This window comes from Kickxella alabastrina, assembly GCF_025024165.1.
Source record: "Kickxella alabastrina strain RSA 675 chromosome Unknown BX661scaffold_22, whole genome shotgun sequence".
In the NCBI taxonomy this organism is placed as follows: domain Eukaryota; kingdom Fungi; phylum Kickxellomycota; class Kickxellomycetes; order Kickxellales; family Kickxellaceae; genus Kickxella; species Kickxella alabastrina.
In genome coordinates, this window is record NW_026251493.1 from 147,782 (window position 1) to 161,320 (window position 13,539).

A 13,539-nucleotide genomic window follows, 5' to 3' on the forward strand; every position below is an offset into this window, starting at 1 on the left:
TAAAAAATAAACCAATTATTGTAACTAATAAAAGTATGATATAAAAAGGAACACATGGCGCACTTGAAAAAAAAAACAGTTTTACTTATCCTACTTTTTCAGATTACTTCAAGTTCCAACACATTTGGCCTACTATAATCTCATTAAACCAAATATCTTTTATATTTATTATTCAATCATCCGTGATCCGAGAATGAAGTTCATCTCACCATTCCTCCTGCTCCTCGCTACCGTCTTTGCAACCCTCGTTATGGGACTGCTGGAAGCCGAGAAATATGGTCTGAAAAGATTCACTGCGAGATACAACGCCAGCAACAAGTCCTACAAAGAAGTGCATCCGATTCTCCTACAGCTCTGCGGCGATCTCAGATCATCGGGTCCATGTGCTGATAACGATGATGCTATTTTTGGATTAATGGGATACCTTGAGTTGTTCAATCGTGACTGGGAGGTTCCTAGATATGCGGATTATACTCAAATGGTCAATGAGTTTAACAGCGCTCTTGCTGCGTCCGAGTATGATAAAATAAGGGAAGATTATGAGAAGTCTAAAGCCGACAATCCATTCAACTAGACAGTCTGGTGAATAGATTTTATTTAATCACTTTTTTTGGCCAATACAATTAATTAATTTATTTTTACCAATATATTGAATTGAAGGCACTACTATTTACCTAATGTCATACGAAACACCTAAAAAAAGCCTAATCCTTGGTAACAGCGTGGATAGATTCAGCCAAGTACTTGACGTTCCCACTGGTGATACCAGCAATCGACACGCGGCCATCTCTGGTCAGATAAATATGATAATCCCTAGCCAAGCTATCCACCTGTTCAGGCAACAAACCAGTATAACAGAACATACCAATTTGATCTGTCACATGCTTCCATTCTCTCTTCGACCCAAGGTTCTCCAGCTCACTACGCAAAGCCGAGCGCATCCCAATAATGCGATCCGCCATCATCTTAACCTCCGCCAACCACTCCTTGCGAAGCTCCTCATTGGTCAGAACCTCGGCGGCAATCCGGGCACCGTAAACTGGAGGGTTGGAGTACAGTGGGCGGATGAGGATCTTCATCTGGGACAAGACGCGGTCACGCTCCTCCTTATCGTTGGAAACCACGCTGAAGGTGCCGACGCGCTCGCCGTAGAGCCCCATGTTTTTGGCAAAGCTCTGGGCCAAAACCACGGGTACACGATCTCCCTCGACGAACATCCGCAGGGCACCGGCATCCCGGTCAGCATCGCCGGAGGCGAAGCCCTGGTATGCCATGTCGAAGAAGGCAAGGTGTCCCTTTTCCTCCATTGCCTGCTGGATCTTCGCCCACTGCTCCAACGAGGGGTCGACGCCGGTTGGGTTGTGGGCACAGGCATGCAGAAGCACAACGCTTCCCTGGGGCATCTCCCGGATATCCTCCAGCATTGCCTCGAGGTTCAGTCCATTGGTCGACTTGTCAAAGTACCGGTACTGCTTAACCTCCAACCCGCTAGCGCGGAAAATAGCCCCATGGTTGCCCCAGGTGGGATTGGGCAAATAAACCTGGTGGTTGGGATAGTGCTTGCTCAAAAACTCGGCGCCAATACGCAAGGCACCGGTGCCAGAGATGCTCTGTGTCACAGCCAACCTCCCTCCTTGCAAGGCAGGGCTTTGGGCGCCATATGCCAGCTTGGTCGCGGCGTCGGTGAATTGCGCGAGGCCGGTTATGGGCAAGTACTCCTTGTCTTGCAGCTGTGCGAGCAGGGAGTGTTCGGCTTTGCGCACGGAGCTCAGGACGTAGGGGTGGCCGTTGTCTGTGCGGTAGGCGCCAGCACCGAGATTCATTTTCTGCGCATGCGGGTCCCGCTTGAAGGCCTCGGTGATGCCCAGGATGGTGTCTGGAGGACCCATGGGGATGTGGGCCCAGGTGGCGAGCTGGCGCAGAGAGCTGGGCTTGAGCACGGCGGCGGACTTGAGTGCAGCGAGCATTTTATTATTATCTCGAATTGAATTGAATTGAATCGAATTGAATGTTGCGAGAAATAATAAAAACAGTTGAGGAAAGAGAAAACAAAGCAAAACAAGACAAAGCAAAGCAAAGCAAATCAAAGCAAAGTGGGGATTGAAGCGGATGAAAAAAAAAAAAAAAACATTCTTTTCCTGTTGATGCTGCATGCATATAATGCAAACCCCCCCAAGCACATGCCGCCCAAACTTGTTTGCTTTTTTCGGATGGCGCAATGGATGACAGAATAAAAATAAAGGCAAATTGGTCACTTACAAAAAAAACCCCCCGAGGTCCTGTTCTTTCCGATTAGTTTGGTTTACCAGCCAATCAAACAAAACCAACAGGCGAAAATCAAAAAAGGAGTTTGGTAGAGAAAGATATTGTTATTTGAAAATCAAACCCCCTCCCCCCTGAGTTTAAGCTATTTAGTCTTGTCCCACACTCTTTGTGCATTCGGATACCATTGACTCGGCAACATCCGGCGCAAGGGCTAAGTGGTCTGTCAGCACATGGGCCAGATCACCTCGCAGCTGGATTAGATCCCACTCGCAGTCGACCGCCTCCTTAGCAGCCAGCAGCGACCCAAGCTCACGGCACAAACGTGTCCCGACGTCTTCCCACAGCGCATCGCCATTGGAGAGCTCGCTCAGGCCGCCGACGGCCTGCACGCGCATGCGCAGCGCCACGGCCAATGCCCGCACAGCCGTGCTTGGCACCGGCGTACCCCGCGCCCCCGCCTGGCTCTTCGTGTCCACCAGCGCCAGCCGCCGCAGCGCCGCATACCGCGGCTCCGTCTTGGCGCTTGGCGTCTTTAGTGCCTTTGGACCCCTTGGCGCGCTTGGCGCCTTTGGATCGCCTGGCGCCTTTGGATCGCTAGGCGCCTTTGGATCGCTAGGCGCCTGCGCCTGCGCCGCAGCCCACGCGCTCAACACGTCGCGGCGGGTGGCCCTTCCGGGAGCGCCTGATTTGATCATCAAGAAGTACAGGTGCTCGAAGTGGCGCATCCACACGGCCGCGGCGTCGCGCACCACCGCGTCGACCCAGGGCGCCCGCAGAGCCTCGCAGCGGCGCGCAAGCGGCGCGCACAGCTGCTCGGCGCCCACCGACCGCTGGGCAAACGCCCGGCGCATCAGCCCATTGCAGCCACGGCGCGCACCCATAAGCTGCGGCGGCGGCGGCGGCGGCGGCGGCAGCAGCCTCTGCGCTATTGCGTGCAGCGCCAGCGCCGCCCAGCATGCGCGCAGCCCGCGGTCCACGGCGGCGCCGCCGCGCGAGCCGTCGGCGGCGATCCGCCCGCAGAGCAGCAGCCACTGGCGCACAAAGTAGGCCGCCGCGGCGTCGGCCTCCTCGGCCGCCGGCGCGCCGCGCAGCTGCGCCCACCACCGCTGCGCATCGGCCCACGCGGCCTCCACGCGCGCGCACACGCTGCCGGCCAGGCCCTGCGCGGCGTCCGGCAGGAAGCACAGGCTGCGCGCCAGGTCGGCCTGCAGCTGCAGCGCGCCGGCCAGCACCGGCACGGCGCGCCACGGCAGGTGGCCGGCATGCACGGCGGCGGCGGCGGCGCCGGGGCCGTGGCCGAGAAACGCGTCGACCTGCGCCACGGCGTCGTCCGCCGCGGCCGCCACCAGGCCCTGCACGCGGCGGCGCAGCGCGGGCTCGGCCAGCTGCGCGTACAGCGCGTCGGCGGGCACGTCGCGCAGCAGCGGCGACGCGGCGCAGAGGGCCGGGCGCTCGCCATCCGCCAGCGCCTTGGCCACGTCGGCGGCGGCCGCCACGCACGCCACGCGGCTGGCCGCGATGTCCAGCGCCGCATGCACGCGCCGCACGGTGGCCTGCCACCAGACGCCCAGCGCGCGGTGCGCCGCGCGGTCAAGCGCCGGCTGCACCTGCGCGGCCAGCGCCGGCGCCAGCTGGGCCGCGTTCTGGCGCAGCCGGCGGACCAGCTCCGGCGTGCCCGCCGGCCGCGCGTCCTCGGCCGCCTCGCTCAGCAGCCCGGCGGCGCCGCCGCCGCCGCCGCCGCCGCCGCCGTCCAGCAGCCGCGGCACCGGCGGGCAGAAGCGCGCGATGGACGGCGGCAGGTGCCGCGCGACCATCACGTTGCTGCTGCGCCCGGCCGCGCGCGCCGCGTGGGCTGGGCGCGGCGGCGGCGGCGGCAGCGGCAGCGGGCTGACCAGGGCGGCGCCGGCCACCGAGGACGTGCGGCGGCGCGCCTCCGGCCGCCGGGCGCTCGCCAGCGCGGTGCTTGCGGCAGCGGCGGCGCCCCACTGCGGCAGCGGCAGCTCGGCGTCGGCGCACAGCCCGCCGAGCGTCGCCACAACAAACGACAGCCGCGGCCCGCCGCCGCCGCCCGGCGCGGGCACGCCGAACGCGCGCGCGTAGTCGGCCAGCACGCCGCGCACCAGCGCCAGCACCTCGGCCGCGGCCACGGCGCAGCCGCGCGTGTCCTCGCCCGCCGCCGCCAGCCGGCGCTCGAGCGGCGCCGCGCGCAGCGCAAGGAACTCGGCGCACACGCGCTCGGCACACGCCGCGCCGTCCAGCAGCGCCAGCGCGCAGGCCGCGCCGAGGCACGCGTCGGAGCCGTGGTCGGCGGCGTCGGCGGCGGCGATGGCGCCGCGCGCGCGCTCGGCCACCTGCGCCGCCAGGGGCGCGGCGGCCGCCCACATGCGCTCGACCACGGGGAATGCGCGCACGACGGCGGCCTGCGCCGACAGGTCGGCGTAGATCTGCCGCGCGGCGAGGCACACCAGCGCCGCCGGGACGAAGCGCTGCGCCTCCAGCGCCTGGCGCACGAGGTCCCCTGTGTCGCCCAGCACCTTGACCTGCGCAGCCACGGCAAACGCCGCCGGCTCGGGCGCCGGGCTGCCCTCGGCGCGCGCCTGCGCCTGCGCCTGCGCCATTCCGAGCTGCCCGCGCAGCTGCGCCAGCCGCATGCTCAGCGCCGCCGACTGCGCGTCCATCCTTACCACCACATCCGCCGCCTGGATGAGCTCCGGGTAGTGCGTGGCCGCCACCGTGCGCATCTGCTCCTGCAGCTGCGAGCTCTGCCGCTGGATCCGCGCCAGGTGCTGCCGCACTTCTGGAACGCTGAACTTTGCGAATACTGCGTCGGCGTCGGTTGTGTCTGAGAAGTCAGCTGGGGCCTCGCCTTCTGTTGTGAGGCGGGGCCTGTCAAAGGAGTCGGTGGACGGGGCCAATGGTGAGGGTGACGCGGATACCAATGCTGCTTGTTGCTGCTGCTGCTGCTGCGGTGTTTCGGGGCCGATGCTGGTGTCGCGCTGCTGCGGTGTTTCGGGGCTGATGCTGGTGTCGCTGCTGCTGCTGCTGCTGCTGCGGTCGCGCGTCCGCGAAAACAGCCTTCCCTGGAGCCACGAGGACATTGGCAGATTGTGTTTGAATTAAAAGGCTATCAAAACTTGAAGAAAATAAATAATGTAAAGAAATGCATTTCCACACAATTCAATTACGTCTGCGAGCAGCCGTTAAGAATGAAATAAACGAGTTGGGCGGACAATGGTTTCTTGATCGAATCCGACACTGTCCGAAATCATAATCATAATCACAATCGCAATCGCAATCACAATCACAATCCCCCCTCCCCCCACTCCCCCTTTCCCTGGCTTTTCTTTCTTAGCCTCACTAACACCAATAACCTGCAAAAATATATATACAATTTATCAACTGAAGCCAAACATAACATCAACATCAACATAAGCATAAGCATAAGCATATGGAATACACCTCCTGCATGGAATTTATGGTTATGTTTGTCTTCCTAGTTTTTTTCCGTAACTTGATGAGAACGCACGCACGTGCAAATGCCAAAATCGGCTTGTTTATTCGCAAAACCCGGACAACATTAAGCTATTTTTCAATTTCAATCACCGCTCTTACTTTTAACAATGCACGTTTAAAATCGCTTAATTTTTTTCCTTTGTTCTTTATTGTCTTTTGAAATTGCTCAATTTCCCTTTTATTTCAAATTTAAACAAAATTCAGGCTTTTCTATATAAAAATATGGACCAGACAGCCTACCACCCGCCACCAACACCACAAGCAGTATACGGCGAACACAATCCTGCGTATGACTGGCAGCGCCCTAGTCGCTCATCGAGCAATAGTTCGGACATAATAGAGAAAGACAAGGGCTGTTTACGCCAGTTTTCCATCTGGTGCTGCGGAAATTTCTGCTGCTGCTTTTGTTGCCAGGGCGAAATAAAATCTGCTGATAATTCGCGAGGTGGAGCTGCCTATGCAGGATGCGCGTGCTGACACAATAATTAGCCTATTTTGTAGTTGTACAAGAATAAGAAGAAGCAAATTACACTGTTAATTTGGCTTGTTTATTTTATTTTACATGATACATACACTAGATGAGAAAATAAACAAGGTTGGTCATAGTTTTTGACAAGCTTTTTTTTAAAATAAATCATACATATTTATTCCTTGGGCGCTGGCTGCACTGTGGTACGCTCGGAAAACAATACGTAGAACGGCATCCCAGCTTGACCACTTATTTGAATCGTTGTGGGCGGGGGATATATTGTTGCAGTTTCCTCAGAAGGATCAGACGCGTACTGCACAAGAAAGTTTGGTGGATGTGGAATTTCCATACGCTCGGCTTGCTTCTGTTTATTATCGGACATCCAAAAGTTACTTGGCCGCTTGGTTTGGTTTATGTATTGAATATAATTTAAAGTTCTTCTTGCTGAAAATGAAAGCGCAAATGCCAGAGTGAGATAGTAATAAGATGCGTAATGAAAAGTTTGTGTTTGTGCGGTTACTTTTTTATTTTTTTATTTTTATTTTACTTTCTACACACTTGGACGAGAAAACATTTGGGTCTTATAAACTGATGCGGGAAGAAAAAGAAGAAGAAAAAAAAACCACATGTTTTTTTTTGGGGGTAAAACTTCAAACTCTGAACGATAAAATAAAGCATTGTAAAACATCATTTTTTGTTTTGCGCTTTCAGTAAGCCTTAAACATTGGACAATATCCTGATGACCACATGTGTCATTTTGCACAATAACAGCTTGAATCGATTGTCCTATTGCTGGTATTCAAATATACGTTCTCCAAATGCCCGTGTCACACAGGTCCCACCAATTTCCAATGTTCATATGATGGCGACAACACAGACATGACCAATTTGCCATTACCGTTATGAATTCTGCAAAAAAAATCCCCACTACTGCCCAATTTCCTTGTCAATAACACGTGGGCAGGCACCACAACCAAAGCAAACGTGACTTTGCGCATAAATTGATAACGCGCTATTCTTATCACCCACCGTGATAGCTAGATGACACCGCCGCACATATATTAGCAACATCCATCCATCATCTCTTTAACACAAGCAATGTGGCGGTTACCAATGACCAACGGCCTGCGGCCACCCGTCGTCTTCGCACTGGCACTCTGGATGATTCTATTGGCTATTCTAGGATTCACTCGTCTAATCGAGCTACCAGTATCAGACAAGGCACTGCACTTTGTAGGCTTTGGCACAATGTCCGTACTCCTGTTCTTTGCATTCCAAGCAACCATCCCTCGACGCAAGGTATGGGCGCTGACAGTAGGCACCATGCTCTTAGTAAGCTTTTTCAGCGAGGTATTGCAGCGTCTGTTTACCGGCCGGCAGTTTGATTGGGCCGATATTGTGGCCAATTTGATGGGTGCGTTGACGTTTTTGTTTGCTGCGTGGATGGTGGACAGGTGGATTGTGCAGCCCAGGGCGAGGAACCAGGGGTATCGGGATAGCTCGAGGTATTGGGTTATGGAGTCTGGAGCTAGGGCGTCTGCGGGCTCGGCGGATTACGAGATTGAGGATGAGATGGATGTCGAGCTGGATGAGATCTTTGTCGATACGCCGCCGCAACAACAGCCACAACAGCCTACCCGCAGCCCTCGGCAACAACACATCAGCCAGAATTAGCTGTGGTTTATCATTAGCATTGCATATTTTTTTTGGAATTATCTAAAAAAAGAAAACAAAACAAAAAAAGCGAAATTAAACGAGCCTAGAAATAGAAAAGCTCGTATTTTGACAGTCTATAAATACAGCGCAGTTAAAAATAAATGGGCGGAAGCAGATCCAATCATAAATCTTTTTGGCTGCCTGCAAATCCTAACTGAAAGCCAAAAGGTGCTCCCTCCCTCCTCTCGGATGCTCATCATCCTCCATTTCCCATTCCAACTTTTGCCATTTCGTGCATTCGGATAGAACGATGACATCACTAGCGCTTGGGCTTTTTTATTGTTTTTTTGGGTCTGCGTTTCTGAGCTGCCTCATCATCGTAGAATGAAAGGCAACAGGCCCCCTCCCCCCCCTTTTTTGCAGTGGTGGTATAGAAGTGCTCCTTTAAAAAAGAGCTCCTTTTTATGCGACAAACAAGCTAAAGTATTTCTCCGTTAAAATAGCCCCCACGTTCATAATAGGAAGGAAAAATAAAAGCACAATTCTATTCGCCCGTCGGGTGTTGTTTATCGATGATCGGTCGACTATTTTAGGCGCAACTCGCTGCAAGTGGGAAGAGATGAAAAAAACAAAAAAACATGAGAAAATCTTGCTGTTCAGCCTTTTTTTTTTACTATTTCTTGCTCACACTGACAGTTTGGTATGCGTGTGCCTAAGCCGTGTGCGTGTTGTGTGAGCGAAAATACGAATGAAATGGCAAAATTTCCGCCGGCCCACGCGGCATACATACATGCATGCGGCATGTCCATGCTTGGGGCGTATAAATACGGTGTGGCCGCTGCGCCTTTCCTTCACCCTTGCTCTGCCCATTATACCACAAACGCCCTGGCTCTCCCTCTTCCACTCACTCCAATCAAAACTCATACTGGCCTTTTCTTTCTTTCTTTCTTTCTTTCCTCTGTTTCTATTCAATTTCAAAACATTCGCTTTCTTTATTCCATCCGTTTTATAATTAGGCATTTTCGCCCTATTATCTGAATTGGCTTTTGCCATCATCTTCTCTGCCCTTTTCTCTCTTCTTTCAGCAAGAGCAGCGTACAAACTCACACACATATCAGCTACACCAAAAGAGGCAAGTACTCTATGCTATTTTTCTCCAAAAAGATAACCAATGCGCTTTATGCACACACCCCCCTTGACAACAGCAGAACCGCATAAATCAAAATCGGACCGAAACAATGCAAGAAGCGAGAAAGAGGATCGGGGGTGAAAAAAAGTGAAGAAAAGCAAGCGTCCTTTAATTTTCGCTTGTTCTAAACACCTACTGCACACACACTCTCTCTATATCCACCTTGCCTGTTTTTCTTAATGCTGGGCCGCACCAAAGAAAACAATAACAATAACAAAACGCCAGCACGGCTGCTAGTATTATATAGTCTTGTCATGTCATGGTTTTCTTTTCCTTTTCCTTTTCTTTTGTCTACAAACTCAAACTCAATCCTTCTGCTATTTTTCTTCGCTAATAACACCACGGATAGACCCTTATCTTGGTTTTCTCCTTGCCATTGCACCCATTTAGCATTCCGACCCTTGCTCTATCTCCTTCCCAACACTACACTACACCACACAACCACACAGCGCACCACACCCATACCCGCTTTAGCTCAACCATGGCCAAGGGCACACCATCATTCACTTCTGAAAGCCTTGCCGCGCTGAAGCAGCGCTACAGCAACGCCGGTCAAGCCCACGTGCTCAAATTCTTCGAGGACCTCGAGGACGAGACTGCAGCCGCCTTCTTCAACCAGCTCAGCGGCATCGACATTGAGCGGTGCAACGAGTTCTTTGACCGCACGGTGCGCAGCCCGGCGGGCGCAGAGGAGGAGGAGTCCGTGGAGCTCGAGCCCCTGGCATCAGGCTCGTTTGCGTCGGCCCTGGAGGGAGGCTCACAGGCCGACGACCTGGCGCAGTGGCGCGCCGAGGGCATGCGTCTGATCCGCGAGAACAAGGTGGCTGTCATTCTGCTGGCTGGCGGACAAGGCACGCGCCTCGGGTCGTCGGCGCCCAAGGGCTGCTACGACATTGGCCTGCCGTCGGGCAAGGGCCTGTTTGAGATCCAGGCCGAGCGCATCAAGCGGCTGCAGCAGATTGCCGCGGGCGCGGGCGAGCAGCCGGCGACGATCCCCTGGCTGGTGATGACCTCGGGGCCAACGAGCGCCGCTACGCAGAAGAAGTTTGCCGACAGCGCGTTCTTCGGACTCAAGCAAGAGGACGTGTTCTTCTTCAACCAGGGTGTGCTGCCGTGCTTTGACTTGGACGGCAAGATCATGCTCGAGTCCCGCGGCCGTGTGGCCGTGGCGCCCGATGGCAACGGCGGCATCTACGAGGCCCTCAGGCTGAGCGGCGCCCTGGACTGGCTGCGCGCGCGCGGCGTCGAGCACGTGCACTCGTACTGCGTCGACAACTGCCTCGTGCGTGTCGCTGACCCCGTGTTTGTCGGCTACGCAGCGCTGCGTGGTGCCGAGTGCGGCGCCCTGGTCGTGCCCAAGAAGTCGTGGGACGAGCCCGTAGGCGTCATCTGCATGCGCAACGGCCGCTATGGCGTCGTCGAGTACTCGGAGATCAGCACCGAGACCGCCCAGCTGACCCGCCCCGGCACTGCCAGCGAGCTGGCCTACAACGCTGGCAACATCTGCAACCACTACTACTCGCTGGACTTTTTGCAGAACCGCGTGCCCGATATCGAGGCGAGCCTCGAGCACCACGTTGCCAAGAAGAAGATCACCAGCGTCGACATTGACTCTGGCGACGTGGTCAAGCCGACAAAACCCAATGGCATCAAGCTTGAGCGCTTTGTCTTTGACGTCTTCCCCTTTGTGCACAAGATGGCTATTCTCGAGGTCGACCGCAAGGACCAGTTCTCGCCGCTCAAGAACGCGCCTGGCGCCGGCGTCGACTGCCCCGAGACGTCGCGCAGCGATTTGATCGCCCAGTGCATCCGCTTTGCCGAGGCCGCAGGCGCCACCGTGCAGCGCGCGGCCGATGGCCAGGAGCCCAGCTTTGAGATCTCTGCCCTGGTCTCGTACGCCGGCGAGGGGCTCGAGAGCCTCAGCGGCAAGACCCTGGCTGGCGACCAGCTCATCACTGATCTGGACAACATCGTCGTCGTTTAAACGTGAGCAAAACGCACTTATTTCGTATTCTATGTTTCTTTCTTCTCTATTTTTCATTTTGCAACATGTACTGGCCTTTAATGATTGTTGAGGGAGTTTTCGGACAAATTAAACTTTTATTTATGCATGGATATAAAGATAATTAAAGGCAACTGCTTCAATCACTTTTGAGCATCCCACGGCAAAAACTTCATTTCACGCAGATGCCCTAACTCCTCAGCCCTCTTCCCGACGATACCGGCAAGAACAAGCATCTTTGTGGCCTTCTGCAAGCCAGCATCCCCCGAGGCACCATGCACCCTCACCATGCCTGCCGCCGGCAGTCTGCACAACAACTCGAGCAGAACACCACGGAACAACCCATCACTAACAGTGACATCCAGCGCACCGCCGAATACAGCCTGGCAATGCCTCATGCCCTCCGCGCCCTCTTTAACGCCCAGAGCCAGTCTGCGCACGGATTCATTGACAGGTAAAATTCTGGGAGCGTCACGCAGTTCCTGGATCAACAGGGCGATCGACCGTATAGGCGCAACAACAATGGATTCCAGCGACAGGCTTTCGAGATTGGGTAGCCCAGCCAGCAACGGCAGCATGGTGGCCTGCAGATCGACGGACGACGATATTCGAAGCGAGCGCAGCTGGTGGGCAAAATTCATGACATTGCTCTGTGGTAAAGGAAACGGGATGGTCGAGCCTGCTATGGCCATGCCCAGCGAGAGCCGCTTCAGGGTTGTCGGCGCAGTGGTGCTGATTTGCATCACCGACCGGATCACATACTGGCTGCCGACAGCCGAGCCCTCCATGCCAATATACCGGATATCCAGGTTTTCCAAGCTCGCGAAATCCGCAAAGTTGATATCCTCCGGGATCTCTGACTGCAGCCCGGCGACAACCAGTGACTTGAGCGGGCTCGCAGCAAACAGAGACAGAAACCGCTGCGTGTCACCCGAAAACCGATGCACGTCCAGTTTCTCTAACGCCGGAAACCGCGGTCGTCCGTACACAGAGGACACCATGTATCCGTCACCCATCGCCATCTCCTGCTCGTCGTCTCTCAGAAAGACAGAGTCGCCGGTTGTCGAGCCATTGTCCCTGTTATCGTCAGACGAGGCATCATCAAACATCATGTTTCTGGGCGGCGCTCCGAAAGAGTACCGCCAGAAGAACATGAGCGTGAGCGACCGCAAACAAGAAAACTCAAGGCCCCCGCCGGATGCACCAGCCGGCATGACAAATGACTGCCAAATGAGAGCCTGGGGAACCGACGTCAATGTCAGTTCTACAAGTGCACTGGCCATCATGACTGGCACGCGCACGGGCCGCATCAAATTAATTCCACTGATATGCACCACAGGAACTTCAATCGGCTGCCCCTGGCAATTCCCCAGCGCAGGCGGTATATCAACATAGAACCTCAGCGCACACAGTTTGGTCGGCCCGCCGATCCGCTCGTTAACCAAAGTATTCAGCGGGAACCGATTGTAAACAGTCCTGCAAAACAAATCAAAATATGTGATTTCGCGCAGCGCTGGCAGTGCCAATGACAGCTTCTTATTCAGCCGAAGAGTTGCTTTCATGCCATAGTCTTCGCTGCGCATTATGTCTTCATGTGAAAACCCTGCCGGGTTAAGCGTTCCGAAACTCAGCCTGCTGATCCCCATCCACACCGTCCGACTCAGCCCCGCTGTGTTCAGTGCTCGCAATAGAGCACCTGGCGACAACGACGCGCCCGCTATACATACCAGCAGCTCTCGCGCACAGTCTTCAAAGCCAAGTTTCAGGACCAGATCGGCGTTGGTCCTCACGATGACTGCTGTCTCCGAAGCCATGCCCGCCGAGTTTACCGGTGTGCGGGTGATTGGGGCTACTGCATATGTGACGTCAATCATTATTATGGCTGTGCTGTGGAGTATCGGGAAAGAGACGCGGCGCCAGTGCCTGCAGACAGAGGCCAGGCTGCTGAACTTTGCAATCTGATCAAGTATCCTGGCGCTCATCTTCAATGGATCAGTTGTCGGGTATAGCCACCTAAAGATCAACCGAAGGATATCGTCTGGTAAATTTTGCCACGGCGAGATGGTCTCAAAGCCTTCGGATTCAATATAGCGATTCATTTGATTGAAATTTGAAAATAAAAATAAAAATAATAAAAATACAGTGAGACTTGAAATGTAAACAAAAAAGAGGAGAGGCAGTGCTCGATTTATAGCATCAAAAAACTGTCTGCACTCAGTAACCAGAAATAAAATTGAAAATAAAATAAAATAGATTTGTTTGTCCGAATTTTATTTCAATCAAGAAAAAAAACCAAAGATGATCCGTGATCAAGTTCAGACATAAAAATTGTCTGGCCACATGACTGCGCTCCACAGCAGAACCAACAGTTAAAGCAAGTTAGCACAAAGCCGCAGGTCAAAAGCCCTCATTCTGGTGCAGTCCATCAATGATCCCCACACATTG

The 13,539-nt window shown here is 54.5% G+C and overlaps 7 protein-coding genes across 7 annotated transcripts; 3 read left to right on the forward strand and 4 right to left on the reverse strand.

Annotated features, from left to right (window-relative positions):
• The first annotated feature begins 101 nt into the window (after positions 1–101).
• Positions 102–612, forward strand: BX661DRAFT_186640 (uncharacterized protein). The gene has a single exon (XM_051537065.1). It carries the CDS (start codon positions 194–196, stop codon positions 572–574), a length of 381 nt encoding a protein of 126 aa, XP_051389664.1. The 5' UTR covers positions 102–193; the 3' UTR covers positions 575–612.
• Position 613: 1 nt separating this feature from the next.
• Positions 614–2,010, reverse strand: BX661DRAFT_186641 (aspartate aminotransferase). Its single transcript, XM_051537066.1, has one exon. The coding sequence runs from the start codon at positions 1,965–1,967 to the stop codon at positions 705–707; it is 1,263 nt and encodes a 420-aa protein (XP_051389665.1). The 5' UTR covers positions 1,968–2,010; the 3' UTR covers positions 614–704.
• A 340-nt stretch (positions 2,011–2,350) lies between these two features.
• Positions 2,351–3,196, reverse strand: BX661DRAFT_186643 (uncharacterized protein). The gene is made up of 2 exons (XM_051537067.1): positions 2,832–3,196; positions 2,351–2,804 (listed from the first exon to the last, which is right to left on the reverse strand). Exons 1-2 carry the CDS (start codon positions 3,144–3,146, stop codon positions 2,412–2,414), a joined length of 708 nt encoding a protein of 235 aa, XP_051389666.1. The 5' UTR covers positions 3,147–3,196; the 3' UTR covers positions 2,351–2,411.
• Positions 3,197–4,640: 1,444 nt separating this feature from the next.
• BX661DRAFT_186644 (uncharacterized protein) lies at positions 4,641–5,378 on the reverse strand (the record flags this gene model as incomplete). The annotated part of the gene is made up of 1 exon (XM_051537068.1): positions 4,641–5,378. A coding segment is annotated over exon 1 (717 nt), but the record flags the coding sequence as incomplete, so codon positions are not given.
• Positions 5,379–6,847: 1,469 nt separating this feature from the next.
• BX661DRAFT_186648 (uncharacterized protein) lies at positions 6,848–7,993 on the forward strand. The gene has a single exon (XM_051537069.1). It carries the CDS (start codon positions 7,346–7,348, stop codon positions 7,919–7,921), a length of 576 nt encoding a protein of 191 aa, XP_051389668.1. The 5' UTR covers positions 6,848–7,345; the 3' UTR covers positions 7,922–7,993.
• A 1,301-nt stretch (positions 7,994–9,294) lies between these two features.
• BX661DRAFT_56034 (nucleotide-diphospho-sugar transferase) lies at positions 9,295–11,204 on the forward strand. The gene has a single exon (XM_051539266.1). It carries the CDS (start codon positions 9,574–9,576, stop codon positions 11,074–11,076), a length of 1,503 nt encoding a protein of 500 aa, XP_051389669.1. The 5' UTR covers positions 9,295–9,573; the 3' UTR covers positions 11,077–11,204.
• Positions 11,205–11,208: 4 nt separating this feature from the next.
• Positions 11,209–13,307, reverse strand: BX661DRAFT_186652 (uncharacterized protein). Its single transcript, XM_051537070.1, has one exon. The coding sequence runs from the start codon at positions 13,191–13,193 to the stop codon at positions 11,238–11,240; it is 1,956 nt and encodes a 651-aa protein (XP_051389670.1). The 5' UTR covers positions 13,194–13,307; the 3' UTR covers positions 11,209–11,237.
• Between the last annotated feature and the right edge of the window lie 232 nt (positions 13,308–13,539).

Bases quoted from the DNA above. Each gene is read 5' to 3' on its own strand.
- BX661DRAFT_186640 (XM_051537065.1), top strand. From the start codon at position 194: ATGAAGTTCATCTCACCATTCCTCCTGCTCCTCGCTACCGTCTTTGCA.
- BX661DRAFT_186641 (XM_051537066.1), bottom strand. From the start codon at position 1,967: ATGCTCGCTGCACTCAAGTCCGCCGCCGTGCTCAAGCCCAGCTCTCTG.
- BX661DRAFT_186643 (XM_051537067.1), bottom strand. From the start codon at position 3,146: ATGGGTGCGCGCCGTGGCTGCAATGGGCTGATGCGCCGGGCGTTTGCC. The intron at 2,805-2,831 runs GCGCCAAGCGCG...AGGGGTCCAAAG, and splicing joins AGGCGCCAGGCGATCCAAAG to GCACTAAAGACGCCAAGCGC.
- BX661DRAFT_186648 (XM_051537069.1), top strand. From the start codon at position 7,346: ATGTGGCGGTTACCAATGACCAACGGCCTGCGGCCACCCGTCGTCTTC.
- BX661DRAFT_56034 (XM_051539266.1), top strand. From the start codon at position 9,574: ATGGCCAAGGGCACACCATCATTCACTTCTGAAAGCCTTGCCGCGCTG.
- BX661DRAFT_186652 (XM_051537070.1), bottom strand. From the start codon at position 13,193: ATGAATCGCTATATTGAATCCGAAGGCTTTGAGACCATCTCGCCGTGG.